General features: G+C 37.7%; 1 protein-coding gene across 2 annotated transcripts in view; it reads left to right on the top strand.

Moving 5' to 3' along the window:
- Positions 1-15730, top strand: part of anos1b (anosmin 1b) — a 61285-nt gene that overhangs the window by 29759 nt on the left and 15796 nt on the right. The window contains exons 3-6 of one of the 2 annotated variants that reach the window (XM_026197753.1): positions 5698-5760; positions 7767-7971; positions 8795-8979; positions 11065-11194. In XM_026197753.1, coding sequence (XP_026053538.1) covers positions 5698-5760; positions 7767-7971; positions 8795-8979; positions 11065-11194 — 583 coding nt within the window. Of the gene's footprint in view, positions 1-5697; positions 5761-7763; positions 7972-8794; positions 8980-11064; positions 11195-15730 lie in introns of both variants that reach the window. The other variant, XM_026197752.1, reaches the window with a different exon arrangement.

The raw sequence follows: 15730 nt of genomic DNA, 5'->3' as shown, positions 1-15730 counted from the left end.
TATCAGCTTTTTCTCACTGTCAGAGAAGATTAAGTGTAAAGAGAAGTCTCCCGCAGCGTTTCCGTCAGGGACCAGTCAGTGCAGCCTGACAAGGGCAAAGAGTCAGCGCTCCTCTTGAAGAAAATATGTCTGGGTTCTTCTGATCTGGATGAGGAGGACGAGGAGCAGTAGAGAAAACGCTCTCTTCCCCGTGGGGCGTCTCTCAGAAAACATTCATCTTCAACACTAAATTAAAGAAAGGTTTTGGTCCACAGACTGAATGTATGGAGCATTATAGAGAATACTCACAGAACTATATTTGCGGTTCACCTGTGATTACTCAGCACTACATAGACGTCAGTGAACTTAAAACATTTTTTACATTGCTTCAAAAATCATAATTAGTAATCTCGTTAACTCATCATTTCAAGTAGATTGTGATTAAAATGTGACATAAATTCCAATTTCTGGTTGAGTTACCTACAGTAGTGTTAACTCTGTAATGTCCACCAGTTTGACTGAGTTCAGGTTGATTTACAAACTGGTTGGTGATATTTCATTATGTTGATATGTGAATATTATTCCATTATTCAGCCAGTCACAGTGAAATGGATGCTTCCCTAAATAACGTTAGGTGGTAAAACTTCTTCTATTGTAAATAATTACAATTAATTACAATAGAAGTAATTAATTTATTGTTTAAGCCACCACAGAAATGCTGTAAAGGGGATTAATTTAGACATACAACTTCATAGAGCAGATATTATCACACCTTTACCTAAAACTTATAACTGAAATTCAATAACTGAAATAGTACTCATATGCAAAATTGGTAAAATGTTCTATAAGCCATATGATATAACAATAAGATGTACTTCTTCACTTCCAAATATTGGATATTTTAATAGCAGTTTATTGAAAATTACTGAAATGTCACAATAGATCTATTGCAAATTTTTCACTGTACACTCTTAAAAATAAAGTTTCAATGGATGTTAATTGTTCTTGATGGAGTCACAGCTGCCCATAAAAAACCTTTAAGAGTGTATATAGTACGACAATTTACTGTTAATCAATAAACAGGTTTTTACTCTAACCTTTGGCAGACTTTTACTGTTAAAATAATGCAGAAAACAGCATGGTCTGAATAAAAATGTATACTTGAACTCTATTTTAAGGTAAGAGAAAGCGATTTAACACACCCGGGGTTTTATGTGACCATGTAACCACATAAACAGCATTCTTACGCTTTCTTATTTTACACAGCTTTCTCACAATAAGCCGTTTTCTGCCATGCATGTGAATATAGTCCGTGTAGCAGGCTGTCAGTACACTTCATTCATATACATTTTAGTACCACTCAGAAGATAAACTGACTTAGCTGACCTCTCTAATCGGCCTAAACTTCAAATCACCTCATTGTGAGGAGAAGCTGCATCACGGTTTTACTTCTTCACTGTTGCACTGAGATCTTTTGTAAAAAAGAAGCAGCAGATGCTTTACACTCGTTCATCCATCAAGATATCCCACAGTCCCACGTGTTTGTCATTGCCAGAGCCTTTTGTCTGAGGAAAATTAGTCAGTGATAACCTGTGTCACAGCTACTGGTCTCCGTGCGCTGACCCCCTGCAGCAGTGTTTGTGGTAGATCTGCTGCTCACAAACGCACTAATGCAGTCCAGATCTCTGGCTCTCACCCCATCAGCCCTTCCTCTCGGGAGTGTGTTGTCATATTGATGACTCACAGACTGTGTGTTTGCCAAGCTGTGTGTGTGTGTGTGTGTGTTGAGGGCCATCAGCAGTCAATAGATTGGGGTTGAACACACAGGAGCTATACTGAGCTCAACTGAATATACAGAAACATGAAAACACTCCATAGGGACATCATTTACATTTATTCATTTAGCTGACGCTTTTATCCAAAGCGACTTACAATTGCTACATATGTCAGAGGTCGCACACCTCTGGAGCAACTAGGGGTTAAGTGTCTTGCTCAGGGACACATTGGTGTCTCACGGTGGATTCGAACCTGGGTCTCTCACACCAAAGGCATGTGACATATCCACTGTTCCAACACCACATCATAACTGACAGTCAATGAATTGCTGAATGATATTGCCATATAAACAAATGTTTCTTGTCCATATATGTATGGGCTTGGATTGCATTCGGTGTGCATTTGTAGGGTAATTCAAATCTTATCAATTTACTTTTAAAAAGCTGTCATTGCAGATAATGTAATATGAATTAAATAAAAGGCCACTTAAGTGTATCTTAAGTACACTTCTAAAAAGTGTTTGTCAGTACATTCAGCAGTACACTTCAACCATATTTCAGAGACAATAATACATTTTAAAATGTTAAGTCCTACTTACTCTCAGCTAATTTAATTTGATTTAAATATAAATTATCATACCTTTTCATTTAATTACAATGAACATGAAGTTAAGTAAACATTACAGCCAGTTCACACTTAAGTATATTATTTTAAAGTTCGTTATTTCTGTAATAAAAAGTGTGCTTTTTTTTACACCAGTCTTGGTATTCTGGCCTCCTCAAACAAACAAATCATATTTTCAGGGTAATAAACCTGTTACAAAAAGTACTCAAAGTCGACTCTACATATCTTTCCACATTTCTACATTTTAACATAAAAACACACTTCACCTTAAAAACAGCCACGTGTTTTTGTTGAAGAATTTACTTTTGTATATTTTGTACTTTTGACAGTATTAGTATTGGATAAGTGTGGTTGCTTTCCTTTCTGCAGACTGTCAGTCTGTAGTGATATGGGCATTGGCTAGACACTGGTATCACCAGAAGAAAAACAAATCTTATTTGAGAAGAACATATTTTTAAAAGAATCCCTGTACCCTTTTTAATCAAAGTCGCTCTGAATGACAGATTTAGACTTTGATTTTCTTGATAATAAGATTATCTTTGCAGTAAGATGAAACCAGTTTCACTCCATGTCTCTCTGCTTTCTTATTTTCCATCCATTTTCTTCCTTTTTGAACGTGGTCTTGACTTTGAGTCCAGCCAAATGAAAGCTGTCTGTTCAGGTGGGGGATAGATGGGGGCAGATGTCAGAATAATCCATCACATAACACACAACAGATGTGTTCAAGTGTTCCAGCACATGATCGACTGGAGGCTCGGCCAGCAGGGGTTCAACCAGGAGCACGTCTCACAGGGAACGGATCACTTAGATTAGAGGGGAAAAAACACACTCGATTCTGGATGGAACAAATGTGGTCATCCTTTGTATCGGATGTTCGAATGCTTGTACATCTAGGGCTTTATTCGCATAAATCTGATCATTAGGATTGACCACATTTTGTAAACAATGAAACCAAATCTGTTCATGCAGACAGTGCATACAATATCCAGTATATCTAAATCGTTTTCCATTGTTATCATTAAAGCATCAGCACAAAGCCAAGTGATTTACTTCTACAACAACTTAAAGCAGTTGTCATTGGAAAGAAAGGGCGGAAAACTGGAAATTATATCTTCACCATGGCTTAAATTATGAGCTGCATGAGCATAAGCAACAAAGTGTGTTGCTGTATTAACTCTCCATTCATAAGGAAACTGATTCGTTCATTCATTAATCATTCACTTTGTGGTTATAGACTTTGGTGTACTGACAACAAAGTTCTACAACATTATTTATTTATAGAAATTTATAGTGTGCTGTTTGTTATATTTAAATCCCACAGTGCTGGATTCAAGAATACTGTGTGAGCAGGTGCAATAGATAGTGTACAGATAGTAAGCGCTATACAGGCAAAAAACACTCCCCTGAGTGGCACAAGTCAGACCTGTTACATTGGTGTCGTGACCCGAAAAGTGGTAACATTTAGGGGGTAGAGTGAGATAGAGGCCATATAGGAGTTTGCAGGTATACCTCACTCCCATGACCTCAAGAGGCATACATTTTACCAATGCCAAAGCTTGTGGTCTTTAGTATATTTGTTAATGCACCTGCCTACCATGCTGGTTGATGCTGGTTCAAATCCCTCACAGAGTGGTGCAAGTCAGACCAATTACAATGGTGCTGTCCTGGATAGTAGTGAGGTTAGGGACATGACTACACAGAGGCCACATACTAAGAGCTGTACAGGTAAACCTCACTCCCCTGACCTCAAGACATGCACTAGCAGCTAATACTAGAGACTATGGTCTTTAGTGTCATATTGGAAGTTGTTTTGACCTGTTACATTGGCGCTGTGACCCAGAAAGTGGTGAGGTTTAGGGGGAGAGTGTAATGGAGGACATATACGTGTTGTACAGGTATACCTCACTTCCCTGACCTCAAGTAGCTGATGCTTAAGTATGTGGTCTTTTCTTGTTTGTACATCTGACTACCATGCCACTTGATGCTGATTTAAATCTCTCTCAGAGTGGCGCAAGTTATACCAGTTACTTTGGTGCCATGACCCGGATAGTAGTGAGACTTAGAGGCATGAGTAAACAGAAGGCAGATACTAACAGCTGAACAGTTAAACCTCACTCGCCTGACATCAAGAGGTGCACTAACCTCTCATATTAGATCCCGGTTTGCATCCCATTCAGAGTGGTGTGAGTTGGACCAGTGGTATTGGTGCCGTGACCCGGGTTAGAGTGAGGATAAAGGGGGTAAGTAAAACGGAGGGCATATATTAAGAGCTGTACAGATAAAACTCCCTCCCTTGACCTCAACCATCCAACAAGCATCTGATTTTGAACCCTGCGGCCTTTTTACATTTACAATGAACGTTGGATTGCACTACCAGTTGCATGGGTCGTGGGCAGCAAGTTTTCACTTCAGCACCCGTAATAGCAGAAATGAAAAAACTGTGCTAAGCTGGTGTGAGGGGCTGACTGAAGAAGTGAAACAGAAAATATATTTTCATCAAAGCTGGTAGAGGCCCAAGTCACACCCACCTATAAAGATGGGTGTGTGTGTGCGCATGTGTGTGTGTGTGAGAGAGAAAGAGAGTGATAGACAGGATCACACAGTGGAGTCAGCTGTCTTAACCGTCAGTGGCTTGTGTACTGCAAACACATATGAGCTTCATCACTGTGTTTGTCACGCCACACTGTTCCTCTTTCGGGCTTGAGATGATGGTAAATCTAAGGACATTATTAAGCTCGAGATTATGGAAAGGAGCGTTACATTTCTGATGAGTGCTTGTGGTGTTCAGCCAATCACAATACACTGGTTTAGTTGGCCAATCAGAGCAGACTGCGCTTGATCAGAAGGAGGGACTTGGTAGAAAACAACACATTTGAGAGAGGCGAGGCATAGAGGATCTACAATAATGTACAGTTTTTGAAAAATTATGTTTTTTAACATTAAAGCATGTGAACATATTCTATTACTTAAAATACAAAAAAAATTATCTTAAATTATCAAATGACCCCTTTAAAAACTCAAAATAAACACAGGGTAGAAATGTTTTTAAACCAGACAACATCTAGACTTGGTCAAATTTCAAACCCATGAAATATTCATCAATCTGTCAATATTTTAAACAGCTTGTCACCACAGTTTGTATTTCTGCCATCTGCACAATGCAACACAGTTTGAATGTTTCCCCACGGCTGCTGTACTGTAACAGTGCATTCCTTGTGCTCACATGCAAATACTTGTGTGTTCTGTTTCTCCACGGCTATCCATGGCATTTAAAAAGTTATAGGCCATACTCAAGACTGTTTATTTGTTTGTCTGCAGTGCCTACAACCATGCAAGGAATTATGGGAAACAAGACGAGCCCTGTCTCCCAAGACTTGCGAGGTAAGTCTCTCCACGGAAAAATTCCTCCTTATGTTTTCGCCAACTGGAGATTGTTACAGCCGTGAAGGAAAGGCTAATTGTGTGAGACATTTCTCTGATTAAAAACCACACAAACTTAAGTCTGAGACGAGCTTATGAATTAGCACACGGAGCCATGTAGTCACGCTCTGCAATCAAAGATGTGTCAAGTGTGCGTGTGGTTTCGTGTGCGTTAGTCTAAAACCAATTGAAGCAGCAATTGAACGACTCTCAGAATTCCAGTGTGATTTTATGGCGCTTTTATCCCATGTCCCCAGAGTGGCTTAGAGTTGAACACACAGATTATGTTTCCCTCAGCGGAGATCAGCACGTTATTGAAGTCAACCAGATAAGAGCTGTGTTTATGTCCAGACCTTTGTTCTTCACAGAAAGAGCAACAACTGTTAACATCTTGTTGAAATTCAGCGATCATTATCTCAACAAAGCTTTAATTTAAACAGTCAGCATGAAGTGTTTCAACGCTTGAAGTCCATCAGATGGACGCGTTGTGTGGTTCAGATGTGCAAAAGACGCATTGGGTAATAAGTACCCAGAATTCTTCACAGCCACTTAGAAACATGCAGTGAAGCCCTTTGTTGTTTTCCCAATTCTGTGATTCACCCAATGGAAGAAACATGTGCCTCGTTCAGACTGACAGAAGTGTTGAGTTGAGTAATCTTGGAGATGTTATGCAGATGAACCGCTTCCAGAGCGCCCCGCTGCCACATGTGTGTGCAGAAGCAGAGAGGTTATATGTGTTTGACTCGGGCCATAAGAAACGGCGTGTCAACGACGGCTAGAGAGCATGAGTCAGTACAAACACACGACAGGACAGACACACAGAGACCGCCGGACGCCTTTGTGGCTCACCCGGTATGGTTTGGGGTGGGTGGCTTTGTCTAACCGCTGCGTACCACTCGTTGTCTGCCTTTCTTTCGCTTTTTGTCACTCCCTGACTTTACAGCTGCCTCTCGTTAGTGGTGTACGTGTGCTAAATCAAGCATTACTATTGCTATTAGGGTTAGTGAGTTGAAGAAACCCCTGTTCGGTCCCACCAGGATTTAGCGATTTTGCCGTCGCAGAATTAATGCAAATCAAGCGAACTCTGCACTGCATTGTATGTGAAATGTTGCATTTTTGTCCTTATTTTGGCAAAACAAAATGCTAGTCAAATTCCTTTCTGCTATATTGCAGTGAATGTCACTGAAAGTGAGAGGGGATGGACAGACCATATAGAGCACATTGACTTTTTGTGCAATTATTCAAAATAAAAATAATAATAATAATTTAATCAATCCATATATTTCCTTGTCCTTAGAGCATGGGACAAAATGAAAAAAAAAAGTTAGTTTAATGATAATTTTAACCTATTTTACATACATAATATAATGTACATTAGGGTGTATACTTTGTAAGCTTCATAATGCCTGATTTTACCAGTAGATGAAATTACATTTTTTAAATGTAAGTAAATGCAATAACTGGTAATACTATTATAAACAATTATTTTTTTTCTTATTATAATAATAGACAATAATATGTGTTAAACTTGAAATGATAAGTTAAAATGTAAAATATTTAAAAGGCACAAAGATATTTACAGATAATTGTTACTTACTGACTTACTGTCACTAACACTTAGGAGTACATCATAAGTATTGATATATTTTCTCTGCAAAACAACAGGAAAACAAAGCAAATATCACCACAGTTTTTGAGAGAAGCCACAAATTGAATATAAAATAAAATAAAATGATGGGGGCTGTCTATAGTAACATATTAAATTTACCACTTGACCTGTTCTGCGCTGTTTTTGCTGCTGACATCAGTGTTACATAGATGTGTGTACTGTTCAGTATTTACACTCACTTTTCTATTAAAAACTTAGTAAAGTAAAAAAAATACCTCACAAACCATACAGCAATTACCTACTGATGGATCAGAGTCTCCTAAAGTGAGCTTTTTATCTCTGTGTCTTCGGTAAGAAGCATCACGAGTGTGCGACCAGTGCTGAGTTCCTGCGCTCGCTGCGGTCACAGAAGCAGGGCGACTGTCCTCCGCCCCAGCGGGCGTCTGGCTTCGCTGCAGCCTGTGTGGAGGGCTGTGGGCTCGACCGAGAGTGCTCCGGCTTCAAGAAGTGCTGCTCAAACGGCTGTGGACACACCTGCCAGTCCCCAGCCAACCTTTACAGAGGTACGACACACTGCAGCATGGGATGGGAATACACCTCAGCTTAGCCATTTAGTTAACCATGCGTTTAGTTGCATTGGTAAAACTGAAAAAATCATAAAAATAGAATTGATTTTCAAATTGGAACCATTTATTAAATGTTTATCTTTTTAAAAAAAAGTAATCTTTAAAAAAGCTTTTTGTATGCGTATGTCACACTTTATGATTTTCTTCTGTGAAACATGAAAACATTCTGAAGAATGTTGGTAACCAAACCGTTGTGGCTCCCATTCACTTCCATTTGTTTGGACAAAACTACAATTGAAGTCAATGGGAACTGAAGAAAATGGCTACCAAAATTCTTCAGAATATGTTCTTTCATGCTCCTCAGAAGAAAGTTTCTTAATTTTAAAGAGTTTTTAAAATTTAACTTTTTTTTATTTTTGAATGAAAAAATATCTAATTTATTATAATTGTTATATTTTTAAATATGTAGTAAATATTTTTTTTTTTTTTTAATATTGTAATACAGTATACACCATATGATTTTATCTTCAATACAAAAATTACTAAGAAATTACAGAGGTCTCTAGGAACCATGAAAATACATTTAAGCTTTAGATTTCCTTCATCTCAGACGTGCATTTTTCCTTGACCCAAATGTAATTCACAGCTGTGTCTGCTGTTGTTTGTAGAAGGCTAGAATTAAATACTCAGTGAGGCTTTTATATAATGTTGTAATTTTGACCTGATTAGCTGATTTATTGTCACCCTCGTAGGCCAAACAGACTTCCCTTGATTCATCGTCCATTCACCTTTTTACCTCAAAGTCTCTGTTTTTCCTCAGGAGTGCCTTTGAAGCCAAGGAGAGACATTTCCTTCTCCGAGGACCAGCACGGACACCTGAAGGTGACGTGGATGTCCAAGTTCAATGTCTCTGTTGAGCCGGTCCTGTACGTTCTTCAGAGGAGGTGGAATCACGGGATTCACCCCAGCGAGGACGACGCGTCCACCTGGCAGACCGTTCTCATGGTAAGTGCTGCATACTGAGCTCTGATTGAGATGAAGAGTCTAGTTTATTCAGCGTAAGCACATGTGGGTTTGAGGTTTGTGGAAGAAGTCTTGAATCCACTGTTACACATAATTCTTCAAACCTCCTAGTAATGTGTTTCAAGGACTCTTTGGGAATACCTCCATTCTGCTAAAGTGAATGGTCATGAAGGGACCTGTGCATTTAAGTAGAACTATATCCATATGGTTCATTAGCTATAGATGTGTTATGTTAAGAGCATTTAGAGAGTGTTTATAATCTGCTATAGAGCTGGACACACTTGCCAAATTGCTTTTAGGGTATGCTGAAAACAGAGATTCAGTCAGTCTCAAACTATTTACAGTAGTAGGGATGTGCAATATTGATACAAAATGATTTCTCCTAGTTCTGGGGAATTTTTTGCTATAACAAAAATTAAAGGATATTTTGCTGAGTTTGTTTTTGTGCAGATGCCTTGACCGGTTTAGGTCTGTCATGGATAAATAAATATGACACTAAAACAGCCAGTAGTTTACTCAATTCATGTTTCGTTCAAAACAGCTGATTCATTTAGAAACATGAATTCTTTATGAATGGATCATTGAATCATTGACTCATAAACAAAAGTTTGTTTCATTCAAGAAAAAGGGACCACAGTGTTTCCGTGCACAAATGTTCTGCTCTGGCTTTGTTTGGAACTAATTTGGTTGACGAAACTGGAACAGAAAACAGACCATATTGTGTCTAAAATGTAACTGCTGTATAAAATCCACAGTACAATAAACAACATTTGCAATCACACTCACGTGCCGATATTCGTGAAAACCGCACTTGCTTATGTGTTCCTGTAGCTCAAGTGGTAGAGCAGTGCACTATCAAGCGCAAGGTTGGGGGTTTGAGTCCCCGGGAACACATGATAAGTAAACATTGATAGCCTGAATGTACTGTAAGTTGCTTTGGATAAAAGTGTCTGCTAAATGCATACATTTAATTTTAATTTTTAATTTTATGTGATATTGCTTAACTATATGATATCTTATAAACATAAAAAAACAAAAACCAATAGAGGAATGTTTTTTGAGGAATTACATGCACTGTAATGTCGGCTAACACATTGTTAAAACAATAATTATGATATTATTGTAGATGAAAAATATCACACACCCCTACTACTAAGTATTTGTATATATTTAAATAATTTGCATCAGTGCACTTTAATTTGAGCTTTTGAAACCCTGTACACTTGTGTCATTTAATTGTGAAAAATTTAAAAAAGAACAGTTAATTGTATTGGATATTCACTTGCAGTGTAAATCAAATATTAAAAGTACTGTTTATTTTTAATGCAGATAATGTAATATTAATGAAATAAAAAGCCACTTATGTGTCTATAAAGAGAGACACTTTTTGACTGTTTCTAAACACACTTAAGTGAAAAGTGTGCATTTAACAATATGCCAAAGATAAAAGAAGTGATTTCAAAGTAAACATTTTTAAAGAGAAGTAATTATGAAATGACTTATGTAGATGAGTCACAAGTGAGTCACTCGTTCCACTCTAAAGGCCAGCTAATTGTATTGTAAACTATTAGACATTTTAGTTTAATTGTAATTAATATCCTATAATTAAGTACTCTTTTTAAAAGTATGCTAACTTTTTTTTACGCTGAGAGAAAGCCAGAATCATTTTCTTTGCTAAACTCTACACCAGAAATGCTGTGCGCTGAATTGAAAACCGCTCAGAATGTTCTTTTAAACATCTTCTCTTTTTTTTGTAATCACATTTAAATGAGTGTTTTCTTCATAATCAGTAAAGCAGTGCTGACTGGTCTTCTCGGGAGATTAAGAGACATTGAAAGAAACAGGCAGCTCATTGTGCGGTGTCTGAGCTCCCGGTGGGATCCGTGATGTAATGGATAGGGATGTCTGAGCTGTGCTTTTCAACAGGCCTTTATAGAGAGATCTCCCTGCGCTGGAGCGAGCTGTCATTACTGTGACTCTTATCAGCGTACACAGCAGTGATGGAGCTCTTCCATCCTGCATCGGGAGCGGATTTGTCTTAATTAAAGTCTCTGACCCTTCTTGCAGACCATGGAGGACCGCTCCGTGTTGAAGGACATCCGGCCCCACAGGTGGTACCAGTTTCGAGTTAGCGCAGTCAACAGTCAGGGCACGAGAGGCTTCACCACTCCCAGCAAGCATTTCTTTTCTGTACGAGGTAAAAAACTCTTTTAACAATACATTACAAACAATAGAATTTGCTACACATAGTTTTCAGATGATGGAAGCATACACATATTCAATACACACATACAGTACACTTGTAATGGATTTCAAGGGTTTTTGCACAAAAACACTACTTTTCCAGCCTCACCCTGACCTGTTTCACACATTTTGTCATACATCTGTAGCACATGAGCATCACTGTGACAGCAGGCTCATGTTAAGCTTTTACACACACCTTTTCAAAATAAAGGTTCTTTATTGGCATCTGTGGTTTTATGAAGAACCCTTTGTACAAACAATTGTACAAGCAGTTCTGTATACTTAAAACGGTCCTTTAGATTATTAGGATATTCTTCACACAAAGAAAAAGGGGTTCTTTTAAGAACTGTTCACTAAAAGGTTCTTTGAGGAACCAAAATACTTATTTTATGACATCACCAAAAAAAATTCTTTTTGGAACTTTGATTATTTTTAAAGTACAGTCATCGTTCCTAGCAGAGACTGTTCAGACAATAAAGTAACTTCTGGGTTACTACATTGAGTATTTCCTTTAATAGCATCCATCACTTATTGAAAGTAACATTAAGAGTTATTACAAACTTGATCTCCATGAATTGGATTCATTTGTACATCTCTACTTTACAGTAAGTTTCCATTTGTTAATATTAAGTACATTAGCTAACATTAACTAACAATGAAATATATTTCTTAAGCATTTATCAGTATTATTTTATTAGAATTTCTGCATTTACAAATATATAATTAATGGGATCATAAACTGCCTGTTTGTTATAAAATGCGTATTGGAGATGCGAACTGTTTCAAACGATTCAGTTCGATTTGGTGAACTGGTTCAAGAAGATTCGGTTACATCGAATGATTCGTTCGTGAACCGGATATGACAACACTTGAACGCACTCACAACAGACCCGGAAGAGAAGACAATGCTGAATAAAGTCGTAGTTTTTGCTATTTTTGGACCAAATGTATTTTCGATGCTTCAAAATATTCTAACTGATCCTCTGATGTCACATGGACTACTTTGATGATGTTTTTCTTACCTTTCTGGACATGGACAGTATACCGTACACACAGCTTCAATGGAGGGACTGAGAGCTCTCGGACTAAATCTAAAATATCTTAAACTGTGTTCTGAAGATAAACAGAGGTCTCACGGGTTTGGAACGACATGAGGGGGAGTCATTAATGACCGAATTTTCATTTTTCGGTGACCTAACCCTTTAAGAGCCCGATATACTTCAAACGAAATCGAAGAATGAACAGATATGACATCATTTTAAAAAAATCAGGCCGAAACGAAGTTCGTTTTGAGTTCATTTTGGTGGTTCAAAACAGCCGACCAAAGCAAACTTTCAGGGGGAGTTTGTTTTGGCTCCTAAACACTTTTGAGTTTCCATTGGTCCAATGGCGATTACACAATCAGTGGGTGTGTTCTGGAACACAAACTTCTTTTGGCATGCTATTATTTTTTTCATTTATCATTCAGTGGAAGGCAGGTAGCAAGAGAACAATGTGTTCAAGTCACTAGCAACATAAATACACTGTGTCTAATAGCTGAGATATATCCGCACTTTTACGATTGATTGCAGAGAGACTTTATACATTCAGAGAATGCATTTAATTCCTAGAAAAACCCATAGTTTTTATCAAATCATGACATCACATAAAATATAAAAAGGTGTAATAATTTTTCCAGTTTAATAAAATAAACACTAATAAAATAAAGTAACAGACTCCAATATTTTTCCCACATCATGATCAAATTTTCAGACTATGAGACATGCCCACTTGAAGTCAAGTCAAGTCACTTTTATACAATGTTATCGGCGTGACCACAACAGCTTGACGTTGTCTAATGTGGCACAGTCTCAATAGAAGTTTGGCTTTCCTCTATGTATACATATCCTTACAAGTAATATTTCGCTGGATTATTTGTGTCCCCTCTTGGGAAATTTTAGGTTTATTGTCCCCCCAAATGTTAGATGTAATTTACGCCCCTGCCCATCTCACACCTCGATACACCATCATTGCCTCTTCATTGTGTTTAGGGCATACGCACGAGTGTCATGAGTCATGTTTACATTAATGCACACCCAGCCTTCAGCAGGGACGGGGTGTTGGAAAGTTCGGAAAAAGTGTAATGTCACTCAGCCTTTTTGGACTTCTTTTTACTCAGCACCAAAACTTTACTTGCTTTACTATAGTTTACTTAACTTTACAAAACTTTACACAACTTAAATGCTGTCTTCTTACATGCTATCATCTATGAATACCTATGTGCTGCAAATTTAATATTTATATGTAAGTTTCACTGCTGGAGGTCACTTACTCGAAACAATACCAAAGACGTAGCTTGATTGTAAGAGGGGTTGTGTTCACCTCTACAGCTATTTTCACTTTATGGTGTTACCTTTGAGGACAGAACCCAAAGCAAGAGATAATGAATAATGAATAATTGCTAGATAGCACCAGAGTGTCTGCTTTGACACTACAATCACTACTTCAGCATTTTTTAAGGAAACACACTGTTTCCAATGATTATATGCATTATTTATTTGAAGGCAAACAGCAAGGAAATTGAGAAATTTCACAGTATGACAATGAGATTTTCCCATTACAAAGTTAAACAGTTAAAGTCAGCACCAGGATAGATTACAAAACACTAAGAACCAAACCTAACAGCCAAATCAAACATAAATGCAGTTTTTAAATCAATAGCTCAATAATGTTTTAAGTTGGGAAATAATGCAAAATAAAATAGATGAAGCATGCATTTATTCAAGGAGTTAAAGTCAAAGAGGACTGAATGGAGGTGTATTAGCTGTGGGAGCTTGTTTTGATTTGATTTGATTAATTGCATCGGATCGGTATGAAACTATTATCATCCCTCACATATGTTTGGCTGCTTGGATCAATTACTCCTCAAAGTGAATTGTTTCTGAAGTACTTTTAAGATATATCCATTTTGTACAATAATGAAGTCACATTTTATTTCTGTCAAACAGAGTAAAACACTCGGGACAGTTTGTTTAAATATGGCTTGGGGGTGGTGGACAGTTTCCAGGGTTGGTTTTGGACCCCGAGTTTGGATTTGGGTAGGAAAAAATCATTTTAGACCAAGATTGCAGATACAATCAGCTTTATCTCAGAGCAGCAATTGGCTTTCTTCACATTTTTATTTCTTTTTTCACAATGCATAAATAGTTTAAAAATGACATCACAAAGAGCTGAAACTGAAGCTCCCATACACATGCTGCTGTCAAATTTATTTTTATAAAACAATGAACCTTTGACATTAATAGTTCTCATACATTACAAAAATAAATACATAAATAAATAAATAAATACAAATAATAATAAACTTGAGAGCATATGATTTTACAACAGAGTTTAACAGCTATTTTTCACATAACTGTAAATTTTATGGACTGTAATATCATTTTATCACGCAAGAACTGTGGAAAAGCACTTACATCGTGTGTTTTCCCAAAGCTCAGATAAAAAAAGAATGGCACTAGCTAAGATTATTACAACATTATCATGTATAAACTGTATAAATGTATAAAATTATTCCACAGTATGCAAAAGTGTACATTTCTTTGGATAAAAGCATCTTCTAAATGCATACATGTAAATGTAAATAGAGGATACTTGATAAACTGACACAAAATGCAATACTTAAAAAAAATGGGGGGGGGGGGTTGCAGCTGCCTTTAACCATGTGGTTAAAAATTACCCTCAAACATCTCAATCATATTAGAAATATGCATATGCACATTCCACAATACAACAATTTGCATGTTAATGATCCCAAATTGTAATTAAATATCAAGAAAAAAACATTGGATAACCAAGATTCCCCCCAAAACTTTTCCTCAAAAATCAATTTGGGTCAGATTGACATACAGTTGGTCCATTTCTCTAAAACAAATCACTGTTTAGGTGACCTGTAGTCATTCAGTATTTAGTTTACGCTCAACTAAAGGCTTTGTGTCTGTGACACAGTGCAGTGCAGGGAACGTGTGAATCCCCAAAGGACAGGCCAAAGAGCGCAGCAGTACTGCATGACGGCCGTCAGCCTTCACTCTGTGGAAAACCACTCTGCCACAAACCCCAGAAATCCTCTGACACGCACGCGCTCACCCACGCACAAACACAACACCTCCAGCGCTCAGGGTCTGGCCGGCGCTCAGTATGTGAAACATGTTTCTAATAGTATGAAATAAGCTTTTCCATGGATACAGAAAACATCCTCCAGGGCAAATCAAACTCGGATTCAAACCTGGGATTTGGCTTTTGGAGACGTTTGAAGAAATGTTTTTTGGTACCAGATTGGTTAATATCATATCTGTAATGGTCTCTGATCTGAGTGATACGGCCCATATCATCCCAGACCTCAGGGGTGCTTGCGTTGGCATGTTTCGAGTTTAACAGCATGGCCAAGATTTAATCACACACAGGCCGAGGCAACACACAAGCCGCTGCCAACAACGACTGGAATCAAACC

This window comes from Carassius auratus, chromosome 22 (genome assembly GCF_003368295.1).
Source record: "Carassius auratus strain Wakin chromosome 22, ASM336829v1, whole genome shotgun sequence".
NCBI classification, from domain to species: Eukaryota; Metazoa; Chordata; class Actinopteri; order Cypriniformes; family Cyprinidae; genus Carassius; species Carassius auratus.
Note: the sequence above shows the minus strand (reverse complement) of the source record. Positions and strands in the feature narration are given on the sequence as shown.